The 27,624-nt window shown below is 39.2% G+C and overlaps 1 protein-coding gene across 3 annotated transcripts in view; it reads right to left on the bottom strand.

The window, feature by feature from the left end:
* Positions 1-27,624, bottom strand: part of LOC107220228 (5-hydroxytryptamine receptor) — a 177,845-nt gene that overhangs the window by 4,095 nt on the left and 146,126 nt on the right. For 2 of the 3 annotated variants that reach the window (XM_046731590.1, XM_046731591.1), the window contains exons 4-8: positions 26,359-26,478; positions 25,665-25,788; positions 1,779-1,971; positions 1,156-1,279; positions 809-952 (exon numbers count right to left, since the gene is read on the bottom strand). In XM_046731590.1, the coding sequence (XP_046587546.1) occupies positions 809-952; positions 1,156-1,279; positions 1,779-1,971; positions 25,665-25,788; positions 26,359-26,478 (705 nt within the window). The remainder of the gene's footprint in view (positions 1-808; positions 953-1,155; positions 1,280-1,778; positions 1,972-25,664; positions 25,789-26,358; positions 26,479-27,624) is intronic. The other variant, XM_046731592.1, reaches the window with a different exon arrangement.

Here is a 27,624-nt window from a genome sequence, read left to right on the forward strand (position 1 = left end):
AAAATCTTCGATAGTGTAAATAAATCAAGCTTTGCATCAAACCGCACGACTGGGGATGTCTCGCTGGAAATGAATGAGATTTAATCGCAGACTCTGGAACCTTGCGCGAGTACAGTTACTGGTGTGTGTCTTTGGAATGTCAAGAAAGGGTGGATATACGCATAATGACGGTGATTCCATGTAACTAATATAGGTGGATGCCGATGACACGTGAAATTAATCGCAGTCGAATGTGGCGGACAGTGTAGAAGCGACTGTCTTGAACGTTGAATAGACTTTCGTAAGTGTCGCGGCACCTACGCTTAATTAATATCCACAGCTATACGAAGATGAATCGGTGTCACGCCTCCACAACCAAATTCAGGGTGTATACGTACGGAAAAGTGTCATAACGTGGGTATGCTTATTTCGTGTATGTATAGTTGCCAGTTGATGCCCATTAATTTAAGTTCATATTCCTCATCATGCGCGAGTTTAGGAACTGTGCTCCGCGGGCCGAGTCCTGGGGCAAATCCTGTAGTGTTTCTTGGAACCCGAGGAACCATTAATCTCGCCTACTTGTCACCCTTTAATTAAGTAATACGAGACCTCTACCGAGTGTACGTGTACGTAAATGTTGGCTGACTTTCCGAAGGGTCGAATTCAGCTTTCCAAGACCAAGGCGCGAGAAGTTCGCTGATTTTCAAAGCGACCGTTTTCACAATATGATTGACCTCCATTTGGTACACTTGGATGATACTCCCACTCTCTCTCCGGGGATTCCCTCAATCCATTTTACGACCCGATTTATCGGGATATATCTTCTCACCTGATATCGTGGGCAAAGGTCTTCCGATCACTGCGACAACCGCAGCGGCGATTCCACCGGAAGCTTGCGCCTGAGCCAACGCGCCTCCAACGGCATGACTTCCTCCGATGGGTCTGGGCGGTGCACCCATGGATTTGGTGGTACCTGTGCGATCGTTGAATAAGAAATAAAGGAAACAGAGCAATAGACGAAGGTAAGAAATGAAATAATCTTCGAGAATCAGCCGAAGTGTGACCACCTTTTGAGTGCGGGAAATTCAGGTACCCCATTCATCGATTGGTACAAGCAATTGGTTTCAATAAAATTGAAATTTGGTAATATATTGGCGCAAAGTGATTTACAATGACCTGGAAGGTTCGCCGGTTGACCCGCGCGTCGCCTGATCCGTTTCCGGGCCGTTTGAAATATCCTCCAGTAAAGTATCAGGATCACGAAGAGTGGCAGATAGAATGAAGACGCCGTAGCGAATATCTGCGATCAGTGAAAAAGTGAGGGTCAAACAAGTGTTGGGCGGTGATTTTAGAGTAAATCTTTTCACTTTTTATAGCCATAAATTTTCAACAGAGTGCTTCGGCAATTCAAGCATAGCGTAGCAATCCGCACCGCGTTAGTCGACATGTGAGATTGGAAATTCAAAGTTGTTCACGTTCCTGAAGATGGCACGATTTCCACCGAGATCCCAGGGGACGTATAAACCAGTGACGTTGCCTTAATTGATGCTATATAGTGCAGGATCGTAAAGTGCAGTTGGTTGAGATTGAAGGGTCGTCTGTCCCTCCCAGCGAGAAGAGCTAACTAAATGGAATCGCGGCTCTTGGGTGCACTCTAAAGGACTTCGTGTCACACGCGTTCAATATGCAACAGCTCGGCCTGTTGAATTTTCGGTCCGTGATCAACCGTTTCGATTCACAACCTCTTCGATAAAAAGGACTCTGTCGAAGATGGCTCGAAACATCGAAGCTTGTCTTACCTGATAGCCGATGTCCTGACTGACCAGGCAGGATTTTTCGTGCACCACACGATGTTCCCATTGAGGATCTTTCCACCCTAGAAGTGGAGCGATGCAGACTAATGCGGCAACGAGCCAGACGACGGCGATCATTAGGCCGATTCGTTTTCCGGTCCTCTGGTGGATGTAGTCGATATTCGTCACTGCCCAGTACCTGCGCACAGAGGAAAAAAAAGAAAAGAGAATTACCGTGACGGTAGAAAGGATGCATGGTAACGCACACAACGTAAGCGAAGATTGCGAGAGAAATCTTCAGGCGGGAAATCTTGGCTCGCTCTTGCGTGTTCAGCTCTTTGATGCACCAAGGAGAATCCGATATAAAACGGGGAAAAAGGAATCATTCAATGTCCTCGAAAACCGGCTCTTGTACCGGAATTCAACTTCTTACAACGACGGGATCGTATAGGTATTCTGTTTGGCTCTATCTCGCCCAATGCACGGAGGTAAAAGCAAAGGAATGAGGGTGACAATTGCACCTTGGTCTCACCAATCCATTTGTATCTATCTATACCCAACTGCAGTCCTCTCGATGGGCTGTACTTTGTCCAATTCGAGACAAAGAAGCGGATCGCAGCTTCGCCCGAACAATGCCTTGATATCGATTAGAGAGAAGACATAAGTAATGTCTAACCGAGTGTAAGTTACCACCTATCGTTGGGTTCGAGTTGAGCCTGATAAGCCTGAAGCTCAATTTTCTTGAATTCTCGAAAGGTTGTGGACCGTTCTGATATCCGATCTAGTGAAACGGTTATAAAATACGAGTACTGTATTCTTTTTGATTTGAAACACAAGTTGTGTTCAGATTTCGGTAAGACCTCAAATTATAAGATTGCAGATGAATGAATAGAGTGTGCTTGACATGAAACCGAATGAGAATCGATTTATAATGTCATTTTATATTCACTGTTCCAATGATATTTTTGTGAATTTGCAGTAACTGTAAGGATTACAGCTTCATGACAAAAACCCTTCAAATAGTTTTAAGACCGTGCCAAGAAGTTGAACATTGATCAGTCATTGCGTCCTCGACGAGGGGTTTAAAATAGTGAGAATTGCAAACTTTGTACCGTTCTAAAGAAGAAAACCTGGTACACATTACTTACGTACCCCATGCGACGTTGGGTAGTAGTAGGAAAACAGTTAATCAATTGCAGTCAAAGTAACCCGACGGTGAGTAAAAGGGAGCTACTGTAGACGGATTCGGAGTCGGGGATGAGTTGAGGTTGGCAGTAGGTCAGAGGCCACCAAGTACAAGTAAATGCAATTAGACTCCTTCTAGTTCTTGCAATTAGTGCCTCCCGAGTTCAAACTGATGTAAACTGTAGACGACAGAAGTTCTATTATCTTTCACCTGCCCGACTACAACTTCGAGAAGAAAAAGACGAAAAAGAAGAAGGAAAAATATGCCGAAGAATAAGAAGCAGCTAAAGCCGAAGCGCTGCAGCTGCAAACGTCATAGTAACAAAGGGTGCCAACGCGCTTTAGGACCGCGGCGCTGGAACGCGTTGTAATTAGCTCCAGCTAATTATTTCAAAAGGTCCCAGAAGTCGTTCCCCGTCTGTCCTGTGTTCAGGTCCATTCTCTAGGTGAAAAGGATCGGTAACTGGTTCGCGTCCTGTTTCGTAACTCGTCGTTTTCATGGGTTCGTTGGCGAACAACTGGAATTCAACTCTGTCCGATGCAAGTCCTCACTGTCTGCACTGCACCCCTTATTTATTCTACTCCAGCTGCTGACTCGGCTGAATAGAACCGAGGAGAAACTCGATTCAATTCGCTAAACTCGCCGGGATTCAGCTCGTCCGAAGAAAAGATCTCCGGGCTTTGCGACATCCGCACTTATCCGTTCATCTCTTCGATCGTTCCTATGTCACCCCGTTTGCTCAGTGCTAGTCGATGCGCAAACACGTATTGAAGCTGTTTTCTTCGACGATATTCGCTCGCTCAGCTCTCTTTTCAATTCCATGTATGCAGTGTTGCTTTTTTCACTCTCGTTTCACGTTTCGGTTGACTATTTATTACTCATTGTCAGTGTTTTTCGTACCTCTCGTCAGACGCTTCTAAACTTTTTTCCGAACCTTTTCTCACAAGGTTAACTCCACGAGCAATATCGTACGATCAATTTCCAATCATGAACTACGCTTGACGATTTTCTATCCCATGAAAACTTGTCTGACGATGAACAGGGAAAACTGTTCCTTTGTAGTTTCGAAACTTGATCACACGTGTTACTCTTTAGTCCACATTCAGGCTCTTCAGAATGATAGTTTCTTGGCTCTGTAGCGGATTAGATCAGATTTCATAACACTTTAGAATCCTGCAACCGGCTTTAAAAAGTGCAGACTTTAACGAATTTTCCTTTTCTCGGTCCGTAAGAGTGTGACAAGAGAGTTGAATGACTCTGCCAAGTGACACTGACATCCACTGCCTGAGACTGCATGACAGGGATGAATACAGAACTTCTCCAACGACAAGGTATTCGACTTGGTCGTGGATCAATGCCATGGTCCTTCGACTAACAATTTGAATCATTAGGACGATTCGAAGGATACGGTTTGCTCGACGACGCGGAATGGTATCGTCTGTACCAGCAGTTGTGAGGAACGGAGATCCAATTCCGAGAAAAGCGAGACGTGACAAAGCCAGACGACTCCAGCTTTTCCTTTTGCTCTCCTACAGCGAGACAAGTATTGCTTCGATTAATCCGAACTATATTACCGAAGCTTTCATTCGGCTCGTAAAGCTTTCGTGGCTAATTATCGCGGTCGCATTAATTAGTAATAGATCATGAAGCGCCTACTCGTCCACTCCAGGCTGCATCGACCCAGTCATTTGTATTCAACTATGCTCAATGCCTCGGTTTTACACTTTTCCATTACCTTCTCCCCTCGGCTTTCTTTGACGAGTTTTTTTCGCCGACGGATCCCAGGAATAAAACGACTCGCTCTTCTGGTGGTAAATTTTACTCAGAGGACCGCGTTGTGTGAATGTTGATATTCCTGATATTCCTGAGAACGGAACATATTTCAAGATACCATTATGTCAGTGAAAACAAAAACACTAAATGGTTCGTTCCAGGTTTTTAAATGAAACTGGAGGCGATTGAACTGAATTTTGTCGAAAAAATCTCTTCCTGAAGTATGAAAAGTAATTGAAAATCTTAAATTCAACTCGTGTAACTGAATTTTCTTTTTCAACTAATAGATTGATGCTTTTAAATATACGCCATTGAAATATTAACATGTATAATAGAAATGTAATTTGAAAAAGTTGAATGAATTCTACAATTTTCGAAATATCTTTGTCGCCATTTTAGTAAATTATTCGACAATGCCTGCCATAATTAGTCAACCTCGAAATAACATCCAAGTTCCGATCGTGAGATAGATATGTTGGAAAGATTTTTGGTTCAAATTTTAAAACAGCTCTGCAAGAGTTTCACATTCACCAACAAATAAAATACGTAGACCGATAGACAGACATGCATGAATTATGAAGTAACTCGGTGCATTACAGGCGGAACGACGCAACTTTGGGTTAATCCTCGAGGCGTGAATGCGGAAGATGCGGAGGACGATAAATTTTCTTGATACTATCGTTAACTGCAGGCCACGGCGAGATAAGTGTAAGCGAAAGACGGGATATTAATCATGATTATACCGAAAAGCCTTAATCTCGTTTTCTAAACACGTGCCTACTTCGGTAGGAAACGTGTATCTGTATCCGGCCATCACCGCTGCATCCTCAGAGGGTGAGTGATAAGCGTGGTTCCTTTGAGGTGTTGGAATTTCCTACTTGTCCGACATTTCTCGCCAGCCTTAACTCAACCCCAAGTTTCTCTCGCTAGACGGAGTTCGGATGTAATTCCTTCTTTGGTTAGTGTTGCGGTTCGGTGGGAATTTCGGGTAGCATGATGGGGCGTCAAAACGCGCAACGGCTATTACACACGGTGTTGAAATACACTGAGAAAAATTTCACTTGTTATTGTAACTAGAAAAATTCAGTAAAACAGGTATCGTTAAAGAAAAACTGTTTGAATATTGTTGGAACTATGAAAAACGAGGAACGCGTAAGCATTTTGCGCCATTGTCGATCCTTTTTTGGTTATTGCAACGTAAAATTAGTTTCTGAGGTTTACTCTACTTTTTTGGTTAAGTAAGGCTATAATATCAATTTATTGTTGCACAAGCATCAAATTTTCGCAACGGTTACAAGAAAATATAGTAACAGCGATCGTAATGAGAAAGAATAGTAACAGAAACTAGATTCTCTGGTAACAGCTACAAAACTAATTTTCATTTTCTACCTAGAACTATATTTTTCGATTGTGGTAAATAATGATAATAGTTAGGGACCGAGCGGTAACCGGAACTAAAAATTTCTCTCAGTGTACTTACCGAAGAGATGGAGAAAGGCGCAAAAAGCTGTGAAAATAAAAATACGATACAACGAAGGTTTGAAAGTGTAACTAAAGTTGCTCGAGATGACTTTAACGAGGGCGGGGGGGTCAAATCTTGGACGATCTGACCCCTGAAACTCGAATCGCTATAAGTGTTTGCATTTTTCTTAAAAAAAAAGAAAATCCTAACAAATGATTTTTAACCTTCCAAGCTGTACCCCGCCCTTAAATGAAACGATATTCTACAACTACAGAATTCCCGTTTTTTTTTTTTTTATGTAAATTGTAATTTCAGCTACAATAGCACAATTGTTGATGATTTTGAAGGGATCTCTAATTGCTGATTCATTGCTAGGATGAAAAAATTCCCATCACAATTAGAGCTTATTTTGTTGATTAACGAATTATGTACAACAAATTAATAAAGTTGTATTTTCTACTTGACTTCACGGTCAATAAAAGGAAAACAAAAAAAAAAATAAAAAAATAATACTTGATTAGTTACTCAATCTTTCGCCGAGTTTTTTTTTTATTTGTTTTTTTTCATAATCGGTGAGGGGTGCGAATTGCCCGGATGTGAAGTGTGGCGATGCAGATAGCGAGCTGCAGGGGTTGGCGGCATGTCATTGTTATACCTATTACCCAGTAAATCAGCCGCAGGTGAGACAATAAAATACTCGAATACTCGAGCATCGTCAGTTATGTACGGAGTGCGACGAGAATCACTATCGTCACTCGATATTTTCGTTAAATTTGGATCTTCCCTCGGGTATTCCGGTGGAAGCGGGCCGAGGGCGTGATTCTTTGATTCAAAAAGTCGGGATAGAATTACCTACATTTTCGACGTTTTTTTTTTTTTACGAGTTTGAAAAATGGGCTTGTATCATTTACTCGCGGGAAAATCGGATTGTTCACGATTTTCTAGTGTTCTCACGAAACCGTGCTTTGCAAGATTTTCGCGTCAAATAAAATTGGAAATGAGAGAGATGTCGAGAGATTCGATATCCTTAACCTCAATAACCTCAAAAATACAGTTTATTCGCTCACCGCCATTTCGGTGGAATATTACCCCGGGAAAATCCTTCCGTGAAGATATTTCGGAATATAATCGGATCATCCAGTTTGAAAATATGAGTTCGTTCTCATCGGATCCATATAATGGGGCACCACGGACCAATAGACATTATGCAAATTGGTATAGCCGATAAGCGCGGTTTCGTATCACAATTTTTCACTATCGCAGGCACTCGACGACGGCGTACTTGATGCTTTCCATAAAAATCGATCACCGCAGAGGGTAAAGCGATTAGAAAACTCGTAGCATGTTGTGGGCTTGACGTTGAAAGCTTCCCGTAGAACAGAACATACGTTAATCGCTTGTTCGGAGAATGGAGGATCCGTTTTTTCCATCCTGTCGAAAAAACCAGAGTTACAACGTAGGTTTTCCGTGAAACTTGCCACTCGACGCCGGCAGGTAGGCAACCGGAACTGCACCGATACGACGTAGCGATACAAGATGTAGCTTCGGTTGCCTACACGCTGGCGTCGAGTGGCAAGTTTCACGGAAAACTTACGTCATATTTTAAACGGAGGTTAAAATCTGAACTTTCGGCGTCCGGGAGTTGCATATTTGCGGCTTGCTGAGCACGTGCCAGCCGCGATTCGGGCTCTTAATTTGCATAAATGTAGCTCGAGAAATAGATCGAAGTGAGCCGAGGGTGACCCAGTTTCCATGGGGATCGGTTTCACATACCTGCTTGGCCTATCTCCGTTCCGCAGTTAACTATCTGGCGATATTTACCTCCGCCGTTTTGTACGACCACGTGGAAAACGGCTGATATCATCTTGAGCCACACTACTTCTGTGTAAACGTAACATCGGTGTTTGTTACTTACGCTCTTTGGAACGTTCAAGCCGTAGGTACAGTCCGGATGTAAATTTGTCGGTTCAAAAATTTCACACGACACAAATCGAAGGGGTTAAAATTTAGCATGACGGTATTTTTGTCCGGTTATATTTTCATCGCGAAATTAATAAAAGTTGTCAGTGCATTTTCTTGAATGCCAAAACAAGTTTCTTTTTTGTATCTTTAAATTCGGATTCCAAAGAAACGTGTTGCTGCAGATGACATTCTGATTGCATATTTTCCTTCTTCTTTATTTGTACAAAATGTTCTACCACAATTTTTCAATTTCTGATACATCGTTGATTTTGGTTTTTTGAAAACTAAATCTCAGTTTTGTAATTAAGTATAGTTTTGTATAGAGTTTGAATTATTACCATCGTCTTAATATCTTGCCGGCTTCGATTTGTGGTGACACTGTTAATCAGGTTCCCATGAGATTGAATTTAAACAGAAATTCCGCAATATCAAACAAATTACATTTCACCTCTCCACGACTTTTAGAGTAGACTGTACGTCATGAACGTCCTTAAGTGGTGCTCGGCGCATTAAACAGATTCGGTAATGGCTCCAGCCCTTGGGTCAAATTCTGATCAAGCAAAGATCGGCGGATCCGTCTAATCGTCCTTGGTTTGGCAAACGAGTACATTGGAATAGGGTCGCGACAATGATCCAATTTGACACAAAATACGAATCACAATTCCCGGAGCTTTTGAAAAGATATATTCAAATACAGCATCGGCCGAATAACTTAATGAAGAAGAATTTGTTTTTTATACGAGTAATACAAGATATTACATGTTGAAAAATTGATTTTTGTCACAAATTAATCACGTAAGCTTCCATTCGCATAAAATGTTAATTTATCTACTAGCGCATAAATATTTGCCGAACAACGATGCGTCCATTTTCATTTCTACAAATTTATTCAAGTGTCACTCAAATCCATTTGCTGCAACTAAGTGATTGCAGTTTGCACTTTCACATATCCACTTAAGTATCTAATTACCTGCAGCACTTTATATCTCGTGACTACTGTTCAAATCACTGCGCGTTTCTGCTAAAATGAATTACACGCTGTGTATTCAACCGTTCGAGAAGAAAATGAAAGTGAAATGAAAAAACAATAAAGAGAGAAAAGGAGAAGAGAAAAAAAAAAAAATCCAGCAAGCGAAGACGATTATTTCTGGAAACTAAATTTTTTTTCTGAAATATCGCTTTAACGGTAATGTTGTAAAGCACTGAATAATCACGCTTGAATTTTATGTACAAAAAAAGAAGTAAAAATAAAATGAAGCGGTTAAGACTGTACTGTAAAATACGGGAAAATTCATCCGCTATCACATAAAATGTGTTAATTACAAAACTGACGAGTTTTCTTCTCATCCTCGTAAATTTACGTTGTATGCTTCGAGAAAAAAAAAATCAATTAGTCTTATCCCCGGGATATAAAAGCTCGATTTAAAATTTCAATAAAAATGAATATGCCATGATTGTAACATAGATTCGTGTAAAATTATTTTTCTGTTCAAATGCGGGGTGTGAACAAATTTTTTGAAAAAAAAAATGTTTTCCAATACCCGAAACCTAGTTTTCCCTGACATTTGCCCAGTTCTAGTAAGTTTCTAAAACCAAAATCGTTCAAGCTCGTTAATTGAAGAAAAATATAACGTCCAAAAATATCGGTAAAAAAAAATTTGTTTTCTCGCCGATAAAAAAAAAAGTAAACCCGTTGCCTCAAAAAATGACTTTCTAATTCCGAAGATATTATAAATTTTTTCCACGACCAAATTAAAAATATCCCCTGACAATTCCAGGCTTTCAAAGTTTCTTCATACGTGTGACCACCTGTACGTATACACAATATAAACGAGGTCCTTACAACTTATTCGTTAATCGTCGCCAATGAACCGGATTAAAAGAATAATTCCGATTTTTACAAGTGGTCGTAACCAAAGTGAAAAGATTCTTATCTACGTTATCCCATATATTACGTGTGTGATCCGCAGTCAGAGTGTCGAGCGAGTCGGAACGAACGCTGGGTTTTACTACTTGACACAAAACGAGCGAGCCTTAGTCTAGTACACTACGGATACATTTTGCCCCTCGTTGGGGGGAAGGAAAGGAAAGGGAAGGGAAGGGTTGTCCGCCTTGCCTGGAACCGACACAAAGGTACGTTTCCTTTCCCCTTTCCCCTTTCCCCCTTCCGACCCACAGCCCCTATTTCCTCGCCCCTGTTTTCTCCAGCCATTATAGAAGCGAATAGCGATAAACTAGATTTGATCTACGAGCTCGCCTCGCGGCTGCACCGTTTCTAAGTTTTACGTTTCTCGGTTGTTGTTTTCCTGCGGTATTTTTTGTTTTTTTTCTCTCTCTCTCTCTCTCTCTCTCTTCCTTTTGGTCCATTTTTTTCCCCTCCCTTCTTCCACATCTTTTTTTCTCATCGTGATAATAATACCGATAGCGATTTATAAGGTACTTGCGGCGGCAAACTCTGTCAGGTTGTTGTATTTTATTTATCTATTTTTTTTTCTTCTTCTTTGTTTTTTTTTTTTTTTTTTTTTTTTTTTGCTTCGCTTCACTTTTCCGTGAGTCGTATTTTCTTACTTACGACCCCGGACACGTTGTACGTATTATACAGGTTGTAACTAACATCGTCGTATTTCTTCGCCTTGATAATTATATAGGGATCACGAAGCGGCGGACCGACGAAGTTTCGACGTAGAATTATGGCCTGCAACGTTGGAACAACGATTCCGGATGTATCGCCCTCGCGGAAGCGGTAAAGAAAAGTGTCCGAGCAAAAGAGAATGTGAGAGAGAGAGAGAGGGAACGTAGTAAAAATGTACCATGCTGTTTAAGAAATAATTAGTTTGTATTATACGTACAAGGTTGATTGAAAGAAATTGACTGAAAAAAATGTTACCTTAATAGGGAATAAAAACTTTTTAAAGTGTAATTTTTCATCAATCACTTGAATTGTTTCTTCGTGTTTTTTTTTTTTTTTCTCTATTCAGCACCAAAAGTTTGTGGCTCGTTCAATTTTTCTTCATTACAGCTGACTTTGCTCGTAATTTAATTCTCGATAAATCACTAGCGGTGATTACAGTTGTATATAACTTGTCTTATAACCTGTTCTTGGTATTCGCGAGTTTATCACTTTCAATTTATCACAATAATTCTGCATAACACAATTTTTCAGCGAGTGACGAGTTCGAGGAATAAATCGTAAACGTGTATCTTTTGCACGTTTATAAAAAAGATAGAATAATTCGTTTACTAAAATGTCATCGACTGACGATTGTTTTTTAATTGAAATCTTGAACTTCAGTCGGACTTGTCAAATCATTATATTATAAGATCGAGATTTGTAAAATAAAGATCTAATCACCCACGGAATTCAATTTTAGAACACTATAAACATAAAAAAAAAGAAAAATTCTTCACCACTCGAAAAGATTGTTCGTATATTTTGAAGCGAGGTCTAAATTTTATTTCAACGAGACAAAATTATAGTTGGATCTTTTTTTTCCCGTGAACTTGTAGCGAAAAATCCTTATCGCGACCTGCAGGTTTCAAATTTTCAATCACACGTCGTGTAAACTCCAACTCGGCAAGTTCAATCTTATTAGGACTTTGCCATTTAAGCTTAATTCCTGTGCCGGAGTTTTGCAGTTAAAAAATTTTACCCAGGTAGCCGAACTTCCGGTTGTTAGCTACATCTTAGTTCATCTTTCGCCGGTTCCATTATCTTATGCAAATTCCCACCCTCGCCGTAATTCCACCTTTCGTCGTAATTACGACACACGCTTTTAGAAGCGAAATTCCGATGCCCGTCAGATCGTGTTTTTTTCCCCGAGTATATATATATATATATATATATATGCAAACCAACACGAACGCTGGGATAATTCTCAGACCGAAGAGTTAAGTTCGCGTCAGAATTTTCTTTTCTCGTTTTTTGATACCGTACATAATTCATCTCGCACATTAAACCGTAAGCTCGTTGTTGATCCAATATTAATTGGACCGAAAAAAAGTTTCCAGGTCGGCACTCCTCGGAAATTTTGGATTTACATGCAAATGAAAGCAAATTATGAAATGTCTGTATATACTTGTGTGCAGATGTCAGTATATATGTACTGTAACGTGGCAGTGCACGCTACAAGGAGCTCCCTTAACCTTAGACGGCACCCAAAATTAGCATTTTGGTGAAATTAATTACGGTAAGTCACACATCAGAAATTCCGCGAGGAGACAATTTAATTCCGAATGATCGAAGATTTTCAGTTCCGTGATTTCTGGCTTGGTGAAATTTCAGTACTTTGATCTTTGTTTCGGATTTTCGATATTCTTATGTTCGGAATTTTGGTCATTCTGATTTTCGGTTTTTCTGATTCCTTCCACCCACTCGTCAAGTAAACTATGCTGTGTGAGAGGTGCGGGTAAAAATCAGAATGGTCAGAATTCCGAACATAAATATATCGAAAACTCATAATCGCGAAAGAACAAATTGGTGAATCTTCATTAATCCAGAAATAAAGGAAATGGAATGTAAAAGTATCGAAATTTGAAGTTATAGAATTTAATACATAACTGGTTAAAATTCCGAAAGGCCGTTAGCGGAATGAGGCAAATGCGATTGCTCGCAAACACAAATAAATAACCTTCGGGCGGATCATAAAGTAGAATTTTCATCTATTCGAATTCATAAATGCGAAGGATCAAGAATCGGAACGGTTAGAACTCCGAGTTGTCATCTCACAGAAGGCTCGGAATACAGAATTGCGGTATATCAGAATCGTCGGAACGAAGAATCGCAATATATGAGAAGAGTCAGGCGCGTCGTTGGCCACGCTCTAAAGGCCTAACCCAACAGTTTTAACAACTCAAAGTTGTCCATTCCCGTTGCGTTCTTTCTTCGCTATTAAGTATCGAGTGAAGAATTTGTTCGATTCTGTATACAAAACGTTCTACAAGTCAAAATAGATTAGGTGGATAGACTCGGAATGTGAAATTCTCGTGTTAAGCCATCTATACGGTTACTTTCGGAATACCGATCTTTCTGAATCGTACGATTCTGAATAATGATCCTTCTGCAGTATGGATATCTGTTTTCTGCTGTTTCTAGACGATGAAGTTCTAAATTTTATTTTTATAATATTTGGACATTTGAGGATATGAAACTTTCTGCAAATTCATTCTCTGGAATATTGACTCTATTTCTTTATTAAATTCTGCATCTCTGAATTCTTGCATTAACGTTTTCTGAAGTGAGTGGATTCGGATAATATAGCCCTCTACTATAAATACATTTTAGGTAAGCTGTAGCTTCTTATCGGGCACTATTCGGGACTTAAAATTTCTGATAGTATCTGTTCTCTCATGTCTGTTATTCGTATTTGTTAAATTCGGAATTCTGGCCATTCCGATTTTCGGTTTTTCTGATTTCGTACCCCCATCCGCTGTGTGAGTATATATTAACTTTCGGAATTTCACTCTATCGAAACTTTATATTTCGGAACTTTGCTCTATCGTAACTTGAAGTTTCGACCATTCGAAACTTTGTTGTATCTTCAAAGTTTGATTTCTCCGCTTCAAGTTTCGTCGCCAAATCATTCGTAATTAGGCGCTTTCGTAACTCTTCAAATTCGTAACTTCAGCCCCGCCCCAAAATTCGGATCCCACGTTTTTTTCTCAGAAACTCGAACCTTCTCGTAATCAAGTAACTCAAAGGTAGTACCTGTGAGATATCCGGAGAGCGTTCATCTCGTCCTCCGCGCACGACCGTCTCCCGGGTCCTGTTCATCTTTTTTTCTTTTTTACGCTCCCAACAATGCAACGAAACAAGGAATAGCTCTCTCGAGGACAGTTTCTACCTCGTGCTTCGGTAGCGCGAGCATTCTTCACCGAGATATTACCTATACATAGTTTAGCCGTGCCCCGAGTTTCGGTATTTAATACACGCATTTTATATTACGGAGGAATTATGAATATTCTCACGCGTTGCCTCCCTCGGCTGTGAAACTTTTAAAAACCACTTCAACCCTCTCGTCATTGTAATTACGGTTACATTTCCAGTCTTATTCTTCCTTCCATTCGTAAAGATCATTTTACACGCTCAGCTGATGGCTCAGTTTTTCATTGCGCTGATAAAAATGATTGTGAATTTTCCACCCATATCCCGTACGAAAGGTTGTTGATTTGCAAATTCGGTGGAATGACGTAACTTACTGCGTACTTGTCTTAAACTTGCAATGACAATTTTTGAGTTTTCTAAAATTTATAGGAAACGACACAACAAAAGTAATGTTAATTTAGTAAATTGTGTCGTAAATTGATTAAACGGTACATTTATGGCGAGTTCGCTGTTCCGTATCCGAATAAAACTTCCAATAAAGTGTAGGAAGTTTCACAGAAAAATTTTTAACACTCCGACAATGCGTCAAATTTTGGCCAGAAAAATTTCTAGGTACCAAGAGATTTCAGTGCAATGATTATCGTTAAAATGTCGTTAGAAATATATCGTTCTAATTACAAGAAAATATTTTACAAGTATGTAACTTTTTGATGCGATTATATTTGTCGATACTTTACCTTCTGGTTAACAGAAAGATTAAATCTATCAATTGTGTCCAGTTGATAACATTTTTCCAGATATCGTCACGATAGTTCATTTACATTTTTCACTCGGGACTGTATTTTGCGATTATTATGGTAAAAAGAAGAATAATTGATAGTATGAGTATAATAGTAGCCTTAATAAAAAATTTCTCTGCGCGGATAACTGCGAGGTCTGGAAATTACAGGATAACTTCTTTAGCTGATTAATAACAACGGATTAAATTTGCCAACCAAGTGCAGAGATATTCAAGCTGACGTTTCATCGTCTCATTGCAGCTGCAGTCTCAAGGCAAGAGTATAGGTACATGATGGCGGAATCGTCTAATTGTTATAAGTTGGAAACAAACTTGATGCGCTGCAGTTTCAAAACTCGTTGTAACAGCTGAGACAAGTTTTGATTGGCTAAATCTTTTAATTACTGTGAAAAACTTTACTCCGAACAAGACGGTGACATTTCCGAAAGACATTTCTTCTTCGCTTGATTGTGTAACGTGGTGAACTGCAACCGTTTGTCAAGGTCATTAACAACTGAATTTTTTCACGATTGAATTGGTATAAATCGAGTGGTTAATCGCTTGTGAAATTTGGTGTACACCCGTACGTGAATGTTTGGAAACTTTTGAAATACCATTAAAAATTTTGTACAATCTTTGACATTTTTCAAAATCCCTTGAGGTCATATCAAATCAATTGAAATCTTTTGAAATTTTTTGAAATCCTTGAAATCGTTGTAAGTTTTATTAAATCTTTAAAATCTTTTTGAATCTTTGAAATTTCATTAGTAACCTTGTGAAATTTTTTGAAATCCTTTGAAACTATTTGAATTTATTGAAATCATTATAAATTGTATGGAATCTTCGAAATTCTTTGAAACCATATGAAACCTATAAAATATTTTGAAATCCTTGAAATCCTCCGAAATCCGTGGAATCTTTTGAAATCATTTAAAATCTTCTGACATCATTAGAAATTTTGTGAAATCTGTGAAATCTTTTGAAGTTCTTGAAATCCTTTGAAATCGTTTAAAATCTTCTGAAATAATTAGAAATTTTATAAAATCTGTGAAGTCTTTTGAAATCCTTGAAATCCTTTAAAATCTTTTAAAATCTTGAGATCTTGGAATCGGGTATACGCGAAAATTATGATCGATTGAGCCCTCGGTGCACGGAATCACGATCATGACTTGGAAGACCGTCTCGTCACCGCAATGATCTTCACCTCGCTCGTCATCTCGCTGTCGGTAATTTTTCCGCACCCTATACTTGGAAATTCCTGAAACGTGCGCTTCCGTAATGCGACGACGGCGTCGTGACGTCGTGAAGAAAATGCAGACTCGTTGTCGCGCCGAATATGCAGGTAATTTATCAGTTCGCGTGGTTCTCGGCAGGCACATTGCATGCGTGTTAGAAAGCGCTCAATCCGAAGTTTCGAGAGAGCGTCTTATCTCAGCTCGGGGGTAAGTGAAATGGAATAGGAAAATTAATGGGGTACGTAGATCTTCGAGTCGCAGGGTGCAACGGCCTGTTAGAGGTGCAATTCGCTGTCGCGATATCCTACCTTAAGCAGACATTACAGTCCTAGTCAAATTTCAGTTAAAGTCAATTCGCTCTTCGTTGGAGGAATATTTTTTTTTCAACGGAGCGAAATCATTCGCTTCGTACTCTCAACATATGGACAAAAATCTATGGACGAACTTTGGCTGTCGATATATTTTGAGATAAAGGTACTATACGAACAGATCCAAACGATCATCGGTCGCACTACCGAACTAGAATTTATAAAATTCCCAAGTTTTTTCACGCATGATGAAGAAGAGTGACACGAAAAACGAACACGTAAGTGACGAAGCGAATTTTCGACGATTTTTCCCTTACTTATTCATTTCTTCTTCTTTGCAACGATAAGTAGAACGGTTAGGATCGTGCCGAACAAAGTGAAATCGGAAATGTTGCAGTTCTCGGTCGTATTGACGAGTCTTCCGTACCGAACTCGCATCGCGGTTGCGCTGCACGATACCAGGCAGATAAACGAGTGGAAAGGGAGGAGAAAGGGTTTGGCGAACAACATGAAAAAGGAATTAATTTTCACCCGACTGGACCGTTTTCCCCGTATTCCTCATCGCCCGTGCTTCTGTTACACCGGTTTCGTAGGTAACCGTGAATGCACAGACGCTTGGAAATAGGAAACGAACTTAGCCGAGCATCGTGCACCGCATATAATATACGTTGGTATACATGCAGGGTAGTTTTATCGCAAAACGATACGTGTACGCGATCCGTGGGCGCAATTAATTCACCGAGATCTCCGCGTTGGCTCGTTGTATAAATCTCGACGTGTATAATTTCTCGGGGGGCGGGGAAATTTTACCCGGAATTTTACCGCGTTTGCAAAACCGTATCGTCGGAATGAACCCAATTAAAGTTACGCTGCAGCCACGCTGATTGTCGGATTCGTTACGAGTTGTGATATTTTTTAAATCACATCATTTGTCATTCCGCGAGCGGATTTTCTGCTTCAGACATTGAGATATGTACCGAAAATTTATACTTCGAAGGAATATTACCCGAGAATTGTGCAAGCGACGTTTCATGCCAATTCCATCAATTTTCACATTTTCGTAATTAATTTTGTTGAACATTTTTAGACAATGATAGCGTATCTGTATTGTTAACCTCTATCAATTATTTATTCATCAGCTCACTCTTGGGTTACAAATAATAATCGATCTCAAATTCTTAAAGAGTTTTACATTTTTTTTTTCAAACTCACGACAAATTATCAAGAATTTTAGCGAAACTACGAAAATAATATCGGATTGGTTTTTCGCTTTATGCAAAACCGATTACAACGGAAAATTTGGCATTTTTGAAAAAGTTTTTGGCGCAGAAAAAAAGAAAAAAAATGAATTTCGTGCTTTACATATGATTTCATTAGGTTTGATACAGTTGAAATTATTTGATAGTTCGATTCAAAATTTTCTAGGCTTTGAATCTTTGATTTCTGTTAATACGAAATTTTCAGAATACTGAAGAAAAGAATTTCGTTACAGGACAGATTTTAAAACGATCACCGTGGATTGTAAATTTTTTTTAAAGGTGGTAATACGAAATTTTTCCAACGTTTACAACTCGAGAAATTAATCAGCTTGACAGTCGTTTTTTTTTTTCTAGTTCCTCTACTAACTCATAAAATATGCAACGTCACGGATAAGATTGATTAATACTTTCCTATGTACTGAGAATCAACCGAATAAAAACTGTATAGCCTGAAACTGTTCGCAGCTGCTACAGCATCGATAAAATCGTCGCATCCAGCGTTTGAGAAACGAGGGAATGGAAAACATCTCCTAGACATCCGATTCACTGACCTTATCACCACGCGTCCAGAGTTGCATAAGATGCATGTGTACGAAATACATATATTTATGGATCCGGTATCCAAGTTGAAAAGTTATTGGATTTTATCCGGGCGAAAATTTAGCTATAGCAAAAATTTCTCTCATCGTCGGCTAGGAGAAGAAGCATTGGAAATATGAAATTGCTTCTGTGGTGTAAAACGGCTTGCGGATGTTCGCTACTTCGGAAAGCTCTCATCTATTTTTTTATTCGTTTCATTCAACTTTTTCCACATCGTATACCCGAATCGAAAATCCAATATACCTGCAGGAATACTCAAGTTTTCATACATGCGCTATAAAAATACGCTACAGCGTTTAACAGTTCGCATAAGATTGTATTTTCGTGAAAAATTTGCAGAAAGGGTTACCGATTATTATAACTCTGACGCTCTTCAACCATAAAGTGCGAAGCTCATTTGTAACTGACGTAAGGTGTTCCGGAAAAAAAAACCTTCAAACTTTTAAATCAACAATTTCCTCTTTCAGTTGAACCCTTTCACTTAGATCCAATTTTTGGATATTTAGAGAATTTTGCAACATATTTCTTTGCGGTTTTTTGCTATTTTTTTCATAGTATACTAATAGTTATTCAATACTCGAAAGTCATTATTGCGATATGATGTAAATTATCATTGTTAGAAACAAGATGATTGAAGAAAATCGTGCAAATTGAAGGATTAATTCATTTCCGAAAAAGTTACCCCCGAACTCGTATACACGTTTTGCATACATTCTGAGTTTTTGGGGTCGCTGATTACGAATCTGAAATCAGATTTTGAAAATTTTGTGTGACGCGAATCCAATCAGCGACCTCGAAAACTCCCGCACAGAATTTTTCGACCAAATTCGATCAAATTTGAAAGTTTCTTCCGTCATTTTGAATTTTTGAAATCTGATTTCAGATTCGTAATCAGCGATCTCTGAAAACCAGAGTCATTAAAGTTGATTCAGCACAACGATGTGTAACTCAAGAGTTTAAGGTGACATCGTATAAAGTTCAACTTTATTTAACATTCTTTACTTCAACCGTTTATAAACCTCGATGTTATCGTACAAATCGTGTCTCGAAACCTTTTCGAATTTTAACCACCCAACTTTTGATCCACCTCTGAAGCGTATCGAAACTCGAAATTAACGTACGATTCGAATGTCTGAGAAATTTCAAACTGCACGCTTCGCGATCCGATGAGAATGGTGGAAGAATCGCCGGAGTTTTACGTTTGCGAAAGCGCATCGTGGTGGTGCACCATTCTCATCGTAGGTACGCATCGTGATCCGCTCGACGTTATTCCAACATCCGGCGCAATCTCCTCGACGATATTAAAGTGCGGCCAGTGTTCGTTTCTTCGATGTTTCGCGGTGCAATGCCGAGGCATGAATGACAGACCGGATATTGTGTTTCCATTTCATCCCTCGTACCGGCCAAAGATATTCCCAAAGATTTCCTGGGAGAAGGACCGAGGCACCTTCCATTCCTCCGAACTTGTACATTCATCTCTGGAATTATTGCACACAGGATACGTCGAATTGCTCCGTGTGCGCGCACCGTGAGCTTATAAGCTTCTCGAGGCAACGCGTCGTGCCGCTTCCTACGTACGAAAGCACTTTATATACGCCTGTCAAAATCATAACTGCGTATATTCAAATGCCGGCAGACTTCCGCCCGCTGCAGTTACGGCCTTGCGTTCTACATCCTCAATGTATACTTTTGCATTGTACTCGAGCCTTCCGCATTTTTCTCGAAACCTTTTTCACCCTTTCGTTTTCTCGATTCGTGCACGATATTCCCAAACTCTTTGAAAAAGCGATACGACGTCCTTGCGAAATCGGGAATAAAATATCGGATTGAAGAAAAAGAGGGTGGAAAAAAAAAAAATTTCTCCTACACGGTATTAAATTTTTTCACTTCTTTCTCACGAGTCGCAACTGTAGGTATGAAAAATAATCGAACAAAGTCAAAACTGGTGTTATGCGTAGAAATAAGAAATTAATTTTTTCTCAAAGTCTGATAAATTGGAAGGTTATATATTTTATAAATAACGACGTTTAATCACATCGTCGAGAACAGCCGACGAAACGATTCAAAGTCGGTGAAAACGTTACAATATAACTTTGAAACCTTTTTTTTTTTTTTTGTTCATTGTAAAAATGTGTTGCAGAATAATGAACAACGAAGCTCAATATTAACGAGATAATTGTCACGCACAGGGACAGGAAATTTAAAAAAAAAAAAAAAACCTCCAAACGCCTCAATTAAATTACGTTCCGACAGTGAGGCAGGTACGCGAGGTTTTCGAAAGGTAGTTCCTTGGGTTGGTAAAAAGTTCGTAACAGCTGTGAGAGGGGATGGAAATAAGTAGCCGGTAGTTAATTATAATTTATAAACCTAGGAAGGACTTTATTACGAGGCGATCTTAACACGGCTCTTTTCTAAATCCCTTCTGCACCAGCAGGCTGAATCGCGTGTACCTGGTATTGTTTTCTCAGGTCGTTTTGCGACTCGCTTAAAAAGGGAACTCGGCACAGGCTTCTCAGTGTAAGGTATTTTTGCCGTTAAAATTAACTGCCCGGCAGGGAAAAAGGAAAGGGAGGGAGTGTTGCTCTGTCGTGAGCCGGTTTAATTACCCGTACAAATTTACAGCCTATATTGATAAGCCTCTCTGCCTCGAGTCTTGTAATCAGCCCGATGCTTTCACGTCGTCGGATTCGAAAAACAAAGCAGTTTCAGCCTAAAATACGACTTTGTCACTTTAACGCCCGTATGAATTAACCATCATTCGGCTCAGTTTATACATTCATGGATAATAGCTCGTTTCTACGCGTGTAACAACTGTTGAAGAATGAAAACAGTTGGTTGCAGGAATGAAAAAAAATTAAATATTTTTTTTCGACTCTACAGAAACCGACAATAAATTTATACACGGAGAATTCCATGGGAACTCGACCGACATCCGATCCTAACAATTTCTGATTTTGTTTAAAAATTTTTCTGCAATTGTCCCGACTAACAAACAATATCCTACATCTCTTCAGATTTTTTATTCAACTGCTCAATTGTTTATAAATATTTTAAGTTATTTTGAAAGGAAACTTTTGAAAAATTCTCAACAAATTCTCAGACTGTATTTTCTATTTCAATCATTTCAAAACCGGGCCCACAATGATACAACTTTTTCCACTTTTTTCAGCACTTCGAATTTTTTTACCCGACTAAAACACGGTTTCAACGGCCTGAAAATTCTTGAAAATTTCTCGAGACTTCTATTTTTTGCTTAAAATATTTCTAGACCGGTTTCATTGCGAAGCGATGTTTGCCGTTATTTTTTAGCACATTCAATTTTTATATCAAATTCGCAATGAAACTGGTCTAGAAATGTTTGGAAAAGAAATTGCAGTTTTTGAGAATTTGTCGATAATTTTAAAAAAGGTCCTTTGAAAAAATCACTCTCATTATTTGTACACAATTAATCAGTTAATAAAAAGTCTAAAAAAATTCAGAGTGCCGTTTTATAGAGTTGGAACAATTGTAGAAAAATATTTGAACAAAATCAAAAATGTTAAGGGGTAGACGTCGATTCGGATCACATGGAATTCCCAATTTGTATGTGTTTAATTGTTCGTCAGGTCGTATGATTATTAATTCATAGGTCTTGCGCAAATTCATTTCCCTCAAAACTGCACCCAAGTATTTTCACCAATCTTTCAAGTCACCGTAAACTCTGATCCTGGTAGTAAACGTAAAAGTAACAACATTGCATCGAATTAGACAAGATATGTACAACGTATCACGAAAGGTGAAATAATTACCACCGTTTTATAGTCGAAGCTTATAAATCTTCTTGAATATTCAATCACAGAGCCGTATATTCTACATTTACAACCGTACCATTAAATTGTCTCGCTTATCCACCCGAGTGTCCATAATTTTCAATAAAAAATTGATTAGCCGATAGAAAACGACTTTTTTTACAGAATTAAACGCCGCTGCATTCCGCGGTGCAACAATTCACGTTTGTAATACCAAAGTGTCACGAAAAAAGGAACAACCGCACTTCATCCTGCGGGAAAGAAAATTCCAAACGCATTACTCTTGCGTGAAATAACAGAACCTTGCCACCTTCGATGAAGGTTTTAGACACGGAAGAACAGCAATCGCAAACTTGCAGCTAGTGTTCGACTAAAACATATCGATATACGGTGCGCGGTGCAACTTGGTGGAATGCATGAATATCGGGATCGGCGTGCACGATATTGCACTGAAAGCGATATGCATTGTGCGCAATGCGCTGCATGCATGCCGCGAGCTAAAGTGAAATTCTAAAGTGCATAATTATCGATCATGCGGGTATATACGTAGGCCTGAATACGTACACGTGAGCCTAAGGATGTGTGCGGTGCATTAGGTACGCGCTGAGAATAGTTTCAGAGTTCGCTCCATTGTCAACAATCGCTGCACACGTGGCAAGGTGTTCCATTTCACGTTCCTTCATGTACCGCATACGTATACTCGTTATATGTATGCGTATTTATCCGTTTACAAAACAATTTTCCAGCTATAGATGCGAATACGCTTTGTAGTTGTACGTATATACGGGGTAGTCAAAGTGAACGTGAACAAGATTTGACCCTCACCGAATTCGTCGCCGATTTATTTCCCACTTTTACTCAACTAAAGATACGTTGCCTAATTTTTTCACATTTTTTCAACCTGCCTTTTTTCGCTTAGCAGTGTTGAATATGGCTTCAATGATTCGTTTTATAAGAAATGGTTAGTAAATCTTTGCTTTATCACGTTTTTGTTTCAACACTTCCCCCCAGCGTAGGTCGAAACAGTCCTCGAGGTGTTGGTTACCTTGAAATGTATCCGAGGGTTTTTCATCCACCAGAGAAAACTGAGCCAGTCTATCCAGCACGCCTGACTCTCTAAGTCCATTGTTGTAGTCTTTCAGGACCTCACCAATTTTCTTTTTCCTCTTATTTTTCTACGTGCTGTGTTTTCTTTTCTTTTTCTCTTCTTCTTCTTCTTCTTCTTCCGAACGGAGCATGTTCAGGTTAATCCTAAGGCTTAGATCCAAGCCCACCGCTGCATAAGATTCATTGATCTTTTCTGTCCGGGCAACTACAATAGGCTCCGAGTTTTCGATAAGCAAACTTTAATTTTCTGATACTCCGACGGTTCATCCGGGCGAATAAGAACGAAGATTGGATCAGCGCTGTCTATTTGGCTATATATAAATTACCTCAACGTCTATATTTCAACGATTATCATGGAAATACGTCAGAAATGCAACGAACCAACTTACTGAAAAAACGATACCATAAATTGGTCTAAGAAAATTGAAAACCTATCCATCGATGGTGAGTAACGATTGGGAATTGGTTTCGGAAAGATGAACAAGTCTCGTAGAACAAAAACTTACAAGACCGATGTCTACGAGGTGTCGAATCTTTGCCGAACGGTCATCGAACGAAGTCCGCGTAGAGATGACTCGATAAATAAATTATTTTTCCGTAAAATGTAATAAAGAGTTTCGTCGTTCGAAGATAGTAACGAACCCTGAAATGTCTCATTCGGAATTGTTCGGGACGTCGTGACAGAAATGACTCTTAAATTTGTGTGGATAGGTAAATAAGAGTCTGGTACCGTCGTCACCGAGAATAAGGTTCGAATCCTCGACAGATTTTCGGTCTGTCTGTCTGTCTGGTCGGAAACAGATAATGGCAACGGTTGCCGGGGATTCGTCGGCAAGGATGAGGACAAGGACGAGGGTGAGAATCGGGCTGATTGACGGTAATTGAAGTGCGGTTGGAAGCGTCCGCAGGTTACCCGTCATATTACGAATCCATTCGTCGATTGCGCGCCGAGTTGCTTTGTGACGGACAATGTGAGAAAGAGGTGAAGTGGGTATACACGCGAGGTTGTAATAAAAGAAGGCATTCCAAGGGGCGAGTTGTGGGTATTGGATGGCTCGAGTATCGGCGTTTCGGAAAACCGTTCAACGAACCGATCAAACAACTGGAAAGAAACACCGACGTTGCAACGTCACAATTGTAACGCACAATAGATTGTAGAGGAATGAAGATGCGGAAGAAGAGAAAGAAAGAAAGAAAGAAAGAAAGAAAGAAACGAGCGGACATCCGACCTTCGGAACTTCAACAAGTTCGGAACTTTAATATCCAAGTTCTTCAACGGACGACGCACGTTTTCAAGGAATGCTTTAAAGACGTTTTCGACATCAGCTGTCTTCTGATAGTCAGATTTCGGACGCTTTGAAATTTTTACTTGTTCTATGCATTTCTTGGTGACTTATCCGGACAACTATCCAACGACTATCCAAAAGATGGTTGTGAATTTAATCACCTTTCACACTTTCGAACACTTTCAAACTACTTGAGGTACCTATTCCTTGAACGTCCCCGAATATTCGACAATTTACTGAATTTGAAGCCAAGTTGTCGAACATTTATCCAAACGTTACGACTTTAAAAATCGCTAAATTTATACAACACTTTATGGAGATGATATACTGGCCACACTTCTAAGTGTCTAATAATTTATGTACTGAATGATTTTAGATTTCTGATACAAACTGTCCTACACGTGTGAAAAATTCTGAAGTAACAGCGATAAAAACAGAGAGCCACCGAATGTCGTAATCTCTATTTTTAGGAGTTGAGTTCAGCAACACAATTCATGAGAAATTTTTTATTCCAGCTTGTCGCTATATAGGCGTATTAATTGATTACGATTGATTATTTTTATCAAGAGCCAGTCTAATTTACGAGTGATTAAGAAGGAATACCTTAACCCTTTGAGTCATAGTGCTAAGTATTATTACCACCTATTTTTTATCCATTTTTCGTTTCTTTAGAAGATTTTTCAGCATATTTTTTTAATGTTTTCTGCTACTTCTGATAGTATGATGTTAGATTTTCAATGCTAGAATATAATTATCACGACAGAATGTATAATTATTATCGTTAGAAAGAAATCGATTGAAAGGAATAATTCACTTCCGAGAACACGTAATCTATGTTTTTCGAGTTGCTGATTACGAATCTGAAATGGGATGTTCAAAATATTCAATATGGCCGACGAAAATTTCAAATTCGATCGAATCCAGAGAAAAAAAATTTGACAATTGGTTTGTGGGGTCGCTGATTACGAATTTGAAATCAGAATTCGAAAATTCAGTACGTCGAATCCAATCAGCGACCCCGAAGATCCCTGCATCAAGTTTTTTTTTCAACCAGATTCGACCAAATTCAAAATTCTCGTCCGCTATATTGCATCCGCCATCTTGAATATTAAAAATTTGATTACTTAGATTTGATATTGACTAAAAGACGCGTCTTGTGGATATAATACGTCGCTGTATTATAGTTTTTGGGATGATTTTCTAAATTCCAGTGTATACCCAATAAATCGCGAGTTGTCTGATCTCCCACCAATTAACTTGTATAGTTTATTCGACTCTCATGCAATCGGCTCGAACGCAACGATTAAATAAAAAAGCGTCCACTAACCTGTCCAAGGCGATAGCGACGAGATGTAAGATCGAGGCAGTGCAGCATAAGACGTCGCTGCTGGTCCACATGTCGCATAGTTCCGGGCCAAGTGCCCACTCGTGTGATACCTCGTACACGGCTCCTGTCAACAATTCTGCACTAAAACAACCCTGGCGAAGCATCGCCGACGAAGAGGAGAAAAATAAATTCAAGTCTCTAAATCCCTCCGTCTGCGGGCATATAATCGTACACCATGTACGTACGTCCATATGTTATATTATAAATACGTGTATACCTACATTATACAAGTACAATGCGTTTTAAACCGATCGCAGCGAAATCCGTGATCCAGGGGTTTGAACCCACCGGCGCGGATATCCGTCGCGTTTGTTGAAAATCGAAGTTTTTTTGCCGGTTAAACTCTGCACGCGAAATATTCGTACAATGTTGGAATTACGGAGAAAAATTTATAACACGTATCGCGGCGTGGATTCGTTCGGAGCAGGTTTTAATCTTCGGCACTAATACGTAACGCTATCGTCCACTACGTAGTTTATAATATCTATCGAACGTACTCTGGTAGGATCAATTTATTCTATCTGATTATATATAAAATTATATATAAAAAGGATTGCGTACAATTTTAATACCGTTTAGTTGATATTCGGTTTCGTTCAAGTGAATCGGGACTACGTTGAGGGGCCCAACTTACCCAAAGGCATGACGAGGCAGGCAACCAGAAGATCGGCAACTGCGAGGGAGAGAATCAAGTAATTCGCAACGCTTTGGAGATTTCGTTCGAGGAGAATCGCCGCAATGACGAAAACGTTTCCTGCAACAAACAACGTCGAGAGCGAAAATTATTTCAACAATTCGTGAATTACTGGGTCAGTTTCATTTCTCTAATATACGATTCTCAAGTCATAGCGTTGATGAAAAGGTGAAATTTTTACATTCATATTATCAAATTTAAATAAATCCGCCATATTTTAATTCTAGTAGAAATTTCATTACGTAATTACTACGTGTATAATATCACGAATGGAAATACCGGATCCAGCTTACTACTATTTCTATTCTAACGTAACGATTCGTACCGAATTCGGTTTAAATCTACTTTTGTTGACAGATTTATTCCACTCTCAGCTTCAGACGGATCCATCCAATCAATCCAACAGCCAGTGATTGAATGAGCTCTACTAGCTACTCGCCGTTTCAGTCATAACAAAGAAGAACGAGAACAGAAATCTCTACAGTATTTACAATCTCTAATCCGGATTACGGGTCGGAGAAGGAGATCGGATGTTATTGTCTCCAATCAAGAGCGTGTATTTATACTTGAGCGCTGTTCAAACTTGGGGATAATTACTCTCAACCGCAAACTGACTCAACTTAATTGTCATTCAAATTCAAAGAGGCGTGTTTTATATACTTTTCATAGATACCGGGCTTAAAAAAGCCACTTCGGAGCCTGCAGATAGGCAACTGAACGTTACAATTTCGTTACAAAGACGCAAATTGTAACTTCGGTTGCCTATCCGCAGGCGGCGAGGCTTCTTGTTTCCGCGTTTAACCCTTTTTCCCACTTTTTTACCAGTTTTTTATTTAATAAACTACTTTTTTGGTATCAATCGCCGACTTTTTAGGTTTCACACGATCTCTGAAATATTTCCACGTCTAAGAAAAAAAAAAAAAACAAACATGTACCAAATTTATTTTTTTATTTATTTATTGCAAAAGTAGCACATGTAAACAAAAAAAGATTTTCTGCTAACCTACTATGAAAATTTGAACACCGATCAGCAGCCTTAGAACCCATCCCATACTAAGATTTATCGAAACCAAATAACTTTTTCACTTTACGTCCGCCATATTGTATCCGCCATTTTCCATTTTCGAATCTTAAGCTCAGATTCGTTATCAGTGACACGAAAATCTATGCAACATGTAGTTTTATCAAAAATCAAATAACTTTTAT

This window comes from Neodiprion lecontei, chromosome 2, assembly GCF_021901455.1.
Source record: "Neodiprion lecontei isolate iyNeoLeco1 chromosome 2, iyNeoLeco1.1, whole genome shotgun sequence".
Taxonomy (NCBI): domain Eukaryota; kingdom Metazoa; phylum Arthropoda; class Insecta; order Hymenoptera; family Diprionidae; genus Neodiprion; species Neodiprion lecontei.